The sequence below is a fragment of the Panicum virgatum genome, chromosome 9K, assembly GCF_016808335.1.
Source record: "Panicum virgatum strain AP13 chromosome 9K, P.virgatum_v5, whole genome shotgun sequence".
Classification (NCBI taxonomy): Eukaryota; Viridiplantae; Streptophyta; class Magnoliopsida; order Poales; family Poaceae; genus Panicum; species Panicum virgatum.
The window spans coordinates 69,228,252-69,235,711 of record NC_053144.1 but is presented as its reverse complement, the minus strand read 5'-3'; the positions used below and the strand labels follow the sequence as shown (position 1 = coordinate 69,235,711).

At 42.5% G+C, this 7,460-nt stretch overlaps 1 protein-coding gene across 1 annotated transcript; it reads right to left on the bottom strand.

Moving 5' to 3' along the window:
• Window positions 1-1,327: 1,327 nt before the first annotated feature.
• Window positions 1,328-6,034, bottom strand: LOC120647446 (dolichyl-diphosphooligosaccharide--protein glycosyltransferase subunit 1A). The gene is made up of 10 exons (XM_039924241.1): window positions 5,793-6,034; window positions 5,642-5,686; window positions 4,240-4,868; window positions 3,980-4,127; window positions 3,721-3,897; window positions 3,428-3,496; window positions 3,258-3,347; window positions 2,858-3,016; window positions 1,956-2,180; window positions 1,328-1,790 (listed from the first exon to the last, which is right to left on the bottom strand). The coding sequence occupies exons 1-10, from the start codon at window positions 5,910-5,912 to the stop codon at window positions 1,599-1,601; spliced, it is 1,854 nt and encodes a 617-aa protein (XP_039780175.1). The 5' UTR covers window positions 5,913-6,034; the 3' UTR covers window positions 1,328-1,598.
• Between the last annotated feature and the right edge of the window lie 1,426 nt (window positions 6,035-7,460).

The following is a 7,460-nucleotide window of genomic DNA, read 5'->3' as shown; positions in this document are numbered from 1 at the left end:
AACGGGGGCCATGGCCACGGCACGGCAACACGGCATTCGGGAAGGAACGAGATCCGCTGTAGTTGAGTGTCCCGCAGTGGTGCCCCTGACACGTGGGCCCCACACATGCAGGCCCACCTGTCAGTGGCCCAACTGCAGGCTGCCGAACTGCAGCGGATCCCTTTCCATTGGGGAATCCGCCGTGATCGTGTGCCGGTGGGTGGTGCAGTGCAGGGGCGAGCGAGCGAGCGCAACCTGACCTGGGATGGGGAGGCGGTGGCCTGATGCTTGCTGATGGGTACAAGGACGGACGGCTGGGGATCGCGGTGGGGCGGCATGGTTTGCAATCATGTCGCGTTCGTCCCGTTCGCGTGCGGCGTCCGCTCGGCTCGCCGGCACTTGGCGTCTGTCTCCCGTGTCCGTCCGTCCGTCGTTGGCATTGGCAGCTGTTGTCTGTATCCATCGATGGATCAAACTGATCGGATCATCGTAGAATCTGCACACGGCAGAACAGGCGTGGCAGCAAAGCTGGAAGCTTTTGCCTGCGGGTAACTCGTGGCCAGCTTGCCAGCAAGCATCTGCGTAGCGTGTGCAACTGTGCATCGGGAAGAGAGGGGGAATTGGCCTCGAAAACACTGCCCGATCCGAGGCAGAGTGATAAAGAAGGGTTCTAGGCTTCTAGCCTAGGGGAAGCAAAGGAGGTCGTCGCCTCGCTTGCACATCACCTTGTTTTTCTGATTGTGAGAGCCCTTGAGAACCCCAAGGGGGAGCAAATTAAAGTCTTTACGAGGTAGGTTTTTTACCCATGAATTTTATTCATCAGAACTTAGGCCGTAATGTATAAACAAGTTCAGAGCATCCAGTGACCCGCGCTGCTTTTCCTTGTCGAAATCACTGTGGGCGTCTGATGGACAGGCACTACTTCGTTAATCCTTTGTGAACTTTCCTGACAACTTTTCACGGGGCAAATGATTATGCCACGCAAGGTACAGATGCTGATGCAGTAGTAAATTCGGAAGATAAAATCAAACTAAATACCTTGCGCATGGAAAAGCAAAGGGCAGTTCTCAAAATGAAAAAAAATGCAAAGCAAAGGTTATTCACATCATCAAATCGAGATCCCGTATCACAAGGTTTCGTTGTAGATCACGAAAAGAGAACCAACAAACCACCGATCGCTGCTCTTTCCATGTGGTCCCAAAAAATCGTGAGTGCAAGCAGCGTGATACTGTGATCCAGCCAAAAGGCCAAACCTGTTCAGTCTCAAACATGTGAAGCGCCTCTTTAGCATCAAGCCTCGATGGGAAACACAGACAAGTATTACTCAGTTACAGATGCAAATGCACCATTTAAATAGGGTATACTTGAACAATTTCCAAACAAAAACTTGGAAAGCAGGTTCAGTCCAAAAGATGAAGGTTCCTTGTGATATTATCATCAAATGCAAAATTTAGTCAACTCTTGAAGATTATCATGTTACATATGGTCGTTGCGATTTCCAGGCCCCAACTGGGAAATTGGATGGTTACTAACGCAATCTCAGTGTATTAGATTTCAACATCGGGTAAACCCAGCAAAGACATCCTAATCGCCTAAGATATATGACGGCACAGATTAGCTCAAATCTCACTGATGTACTCTAAAAGAGATTCGACCTCCTGCCTCAGGGCCGCAATTTTCTGCTGCTGCAAAGCAATCCTGTTCTCTACATCTTGCCCACGCAGCTTCTTCTCAAAGCTGTCGACAACAGTGGAATGCCTTGTCATAAGCTTCTCCTGCATCTCTCTCTCCTTTCTGATCAAATCCTCTACCTGCATCACCCCAACGCAAACAGTAACAAAATGGAAGATTTAAAGGAAGTTCAGATTCAGGTTGCTTGAGACATGGCAAGATACACAGTATGAGAAATAGTTTCTTGACTTCGTTTCTTCGAATTCCTGACATGAGATAATGTTTTGTTTGTAATAATAACTAACCTTTGGCCATATCTGATAAGACTGGGGAGATGACTGTAGAGATGTCAACAATGGCTTCAGCTCTTTGGATAGCTCCTTAAACTGTGCATCAGCAGCTTTACGAGCAGCCTTGCAAGACTGAATGTCCCCAGTCCTAGATAAATCACGCAATGAGGCCTCCAGTTTATCATGAACTGCTAAGCATTGCTCAAAGATACCCTGGATTTTCTGAACAGTGGCTTGCACCTGCACCATAAAGCATGAAATAGCCAGCAGAAATAAGTACTGCAGAAAATAACAGGCAGTTTCCACTGGATCAAAATAATAACACAACCTTGTACTGCACTAATTCAAGGCTACGTTTTCAGAGCTCCGGCCAATCAAGGCCTTGCTAGCAAGACATGCACATTATTTATAGTTTACAGTGTTGCAATGATAAACTAAAGCCCTCACTCTTGTCAACTCTATCAAAAGCTCTTAACCTAATCCTCCACATCATAGGCTCCCATGCAGGATCCAAAATGTGTTAGTGTGGAAGTAGAATAGACAATTATTATTATTTAAGGACATCCAACTATCCAAGGTCATGCTTCCATACTATATCCTCCCATAAGTAATTCCAGACTCACTTGACATATAATAAAGCAAAAACAGTGAAAAAATGATTCATCACACCATGTTTTATTTTGGCAGATCGTGAAAATACTCCATCTACAAAGTATGTATTCAAAACCCTGTTTAATTTAGTTTCTAAATTAATCATCAGTATCATAAGGCCAGTGCTCCATGATCAATCAGACACATCATATAACATGTCTAAAAGATGACCAAAAGAAGAAATAATTACAGGCAGATATAAAACAGTTTTCAGCAAGCCCATTTACTCTCAATGTATATGATCGACATGCTAAATAATTGTGTACCTCATCCCATTGCAGCTTGGCCAAGTAAGAAGGAGAACTCTTGGAAATTGACATATCAGTGCGCATGTAAACAATACAGGCCACAAACAGGAGGAAGAAACCAGTAATAAGCATCAACGGCTCTCGGAGCAAGGATATATTGTTGAATTTGTAGTAAACCTGCATATTGCAAGGCATTCATCAAATAATTTGTCCCAGTTCACTATATCAATAAACAATCTACCTCACTAAAAGTAGTGCATGTAAGCCTTTCATACAACAGCTTTTAGTGCTGTTCTATGTGTTGACAACCTATACTTCATCTTTGGATTGTTTGTTTGGATTAACTGTTTAGGTCAGATTACCCTTTCAAAAAACCATTGTCCAAACAAATTACTCAATAATAAAACTGACAACTAACCTGGAAATACAAATTATGCTCTGGAATAACATCAGGCTTCTCCAAGACAACAACTGGCCTTCCAACAATGTCAAGGTGTGAATACTTCACCTGAACCACAAATTACTGCTGTTAGAAACAATGAACTGGATCAGCTATTTAGCTCACTACATCATACGATGAGAAATCACCTCTTGCGACTGATTTGTTGGAAAGGGAGCTGAAACTTCGATATCCTTTGACCCTTCAGGTAGTACAACCTGTCCAACAACAAAGATACTTACAACCGGAAAATAAAAGCAATGCAACACTACAAGGAAGCATGGAATATGAAAAAAAAAAATAGCATCATAAGACTCAGTAATTATTCTTGTTATTCACATTCCTATTATAAGGCTCAGAAAACAATACAAAATAAAGGTGACTGTCTAGAATGAATACCAACACATAATGGTCACATATAACCTGTACGTCTGCACCATACCTTTACTATAAGCTTTTCAATGAGAATTTCCTCAATTGGAGAACCAAAAGTGATGTTAAGAAACCTCTTTCCATCAGAATAGAAAACAAAGTCTTCAAGTGGTAAACCATAACCAACAGTGAAGGTTGTTTGCCACCCACCAAACAATGGAAACCTTGGTTCAATTTCCAGGTGGGTCTGAAATATGAAAGCTTGATCAGTGAAAATGTACTGAAAGTGGTGTTGAAACATTGAATACTAAGATAGCTAACAAAACTACCTTCTTGGAATCACTCCACAAATGTGATGTCGAAATATTACCGATCTCATCTCTGTAATAAATAGAGTGGGCCCTTGGAGGCAGTCTCGCAATAAGATTCCTAAAAGATGAAACACCTCTTACGTAAGGTCTGGACTGATAATCAATCCTGCAAAGGGGGCAGATAATTAGTTACTTCTGAGTTCTGACCATAATATATTTCTCCAGTTACAAGTTAAGCTACTAAAAAATAGCACTCAGGACACAGCAAGGTGATTAACCTGGAAAATTCACCCTTGAGTCTGGCACCACCGTGGGCAATGTTGTAGTATTCCGTAATCTGTACATTTCCCCAGTGAGATATCTCAATCTCCCTTATAACTTCCTTCGCGACTGCAAAAGGATTGTTGTTCTCAAAGTGCACGATCACAGGTAAGTAGGAAAACGGGGGAAGCTCTTCAGATGATCCATATTTCAGTTCTGAATCCACAAGTTTTGCACTTGGATGCCTTGTGTATGATTCAACCCTTCCGCCGGGCAATCTGATAGCAAGTGTCTGTACCTTAACAGGGTAAGGTGACAGATAATGAGCACTATCCTGATAGACAACAAGTTGTGCTTCAGCTTGCGTGATTTCTTCTGGGAATGGTTGAAGAGAGTGTGTGAATACAGTCAGGACATCCAAGTGTAGAATCTTTCCCTTTTCCAAAGGTTTGGGTAACAATGCTGAAAAGAAAGTTAGCTCTGGGGGAGCTCCAGAAGGCTGAACAACTTCAATTGGCAGAACAGTACTTGGACCCTTCACTTTTCCTTCAGTGCCAAATGCTCTTATAGCTGCTAAGTTCTTTGCTTGGATGTTGGGAAAAGATAGTAAAACTTGAGAGACTGGGTCTGGTCCAACATTTTCAACCTAAAGAAAATGGGAGCTATGTTAGTGGTAAGTTTTGTTGTAACAGCAGGAATCCAACATGCTACGCATGCATGAGCAGTGCTGTATTCCACCTAGATGTGAGCAATTGCATGAGAGATATTATTATTACTATAGCAGAAAACACAAAAGTTCAACAGAATGTTAAGGCTTTTAGGACTGAAAGCATATAGTGAAAGAGATAAACATGCTTCAAATACGGATGCTAATACACCAAACAGAATTCAATAAGCATCACTAGAATTTGGTTTAGAAAACATGTGGCTGATTTGTGGGGACAGAGCATTGCACACATTTGGGAAAAAGTAATTTGGCCAGTGGTGAGTAGGCCAGCAATCAGGAAATGAGACATAATTTTAGGACTGATAGCAAGCAATGCCAATACAGTGAAACAGGCCAACACGCTTCAGATATGTAAGATTGAAGTCAATACATAAACCTTTGTTCAGCAGGCATCATCCAATAGAAATTGGTTCAAAACAAGCTGGCCAGATTTCGTGGAACGTAATTCAGAGCGTATAAATTTCGACGGCAGAAACAATTTTGGACACAAGTGAATAGAGCTGTAGCCATGACTTAGTACATGATTCACTCTGTGAACTGCTAGCATCATCGACCCTGGGCCATGGCAGCATTCTAATCAAGCTGATTAGGAAATTTTAACGTATTTCAAACTACTAGGAGGTGGGGAGGTCAACAGGCTGGAACAATTCATCATAAAAAACACACGAGACAAACAAAGCCTAGCAGCAAACCTTGAGGGAAGCGAGGACGCGAACGATATGCGAAGTCAGATCAACCTGCAAGGAGAGAAGCAAAACCCGGGTGGCGTTAGATCCGAGGGCGCTGAGGCGGAGAGAGATGGGAGCTGGGCCCCGAGATCTGGGGAGCGAGGACTGTACTGACCCTCCGATCTGCCCTGGTGATGACGAGATCGGCGCGGGTGGTGGAGGCGAGGGCGCCGACGAGGACGGCGAGGAGGAGGAGTGGGGTGGCGCGGCGGAGAGGCAGCGGCGGAGTCGCCATCTTCCCGCGGCCAGATCGCGTCGGGGAGTTTGGCTTCGCGGTGAGGAAGAGGTGCTTAAAACCCTCGGGCGTGTGTGCGCCTGCCTGCCTGCCAAGAGGAGACGCTGACGCTGCGCAGCGGCCGGGCCGGGTCACTCGTCTAGGGGGGGGTTTTGCTCCGTTTTTTTTTTCCAAGAAAGTTTTGCTCCGGGTTTTTTTTTTGCGAGAAAAAAAATTGATCATTAAGCTTAATTATGTCTCATTACAATCTAGGAGCACAACATGTCCTGTACAACTAGGAATTTCTGCTGATCAATCCTTAGAGCAAAAAGCTCGTCTAACATGTTGTGTCAATTCATGTGCTACTATATTTAGCTCTCTATTATCTTGAACAAACAAACATTTTCCATCATTCTCATAATATTTTTGCTATCTTCCACCAAGCTGGCATAAATAGAACGATTATTTTCATGCTCAGCAAAAATAGCCACACAACTAGAACAATCAGACTCCAAAATCACTGGGCCGTCACACCATTGATGAGCCAACCACAAGCTTTCTTATATGCAACAAGCTCTGCTTCTTCCGTCAAGGTGCATTGAAACATGTATCTCCATGAATAAAGGAGGACACACCCCTTGTGATCTCGAATGATGACCTTTACTAAAGCTTCTCCCATCGCCTTGATATAACTTCCATCAACTTTTATTTTAATCCGTCCTTCCTCCGGTGATTGCCACACGAGCTTGGGTGTTTGCTTCTTCAGAGGCTCTGATTTTTGGTGCAATCTCAACCTTGTTTCTCTAACCTTGCAGTCTTACGGTCTTCCCGGTCCGGCACTGTGGCTTCGGCGACAAACTAGTGGAGATCTTGGCATGCACTCCAAACTACGGCTACGGGGTAGAAATATGGCATTTGGTGTGCAAGCTCTATACACACACGGTTAGAAATCCATTCAATGAGTTTTTTTTAAAAAAATCCATCCAAATGTCACGGTTCAAATGTATCTATATTAATGGTAAGTATATTGTCATTTAAAATTGACTCCATTACTATTTTAAAGTTGTACTATGCAGAAAAGTCTTACATTTTGCTCAAGGAGAAACCAGTTTTTCTATATTTTTTTTGAATTTTTATTTATTTAGCGAAATTTGTTTGCAGTTTGCCTATGATTTTAGTACTTTTATGCAACGTGCAACTCGTTGTTGTGCTAGCTTTGTTGTTCCAGGAAGAATCGGGTAGATAATGCTATAGTACCAGCGATTGAAATTTTTTCAATAAAAATCAAACCCTCCAACATATGTTACAATATTTAAATATTAATGTTACAACTATTATTTCTATATGTTTTACGATGAATATTGCATAAAACATAGTGTTCAGTTGCTACTGAAATTTTTTATTCTAAAGTTGAACGATGGCCATTTTTAAATTTTAACATATCATTTTTTTCATATTAGAAATAGTGATCTTTAATGTTGTACTAGTTAATTTTTTATATTTGTCAAAATGTCGAATGGATCGGATATGCGGGCGCCTGCTAGAAACACCGAAACGAGAACGGTTGGA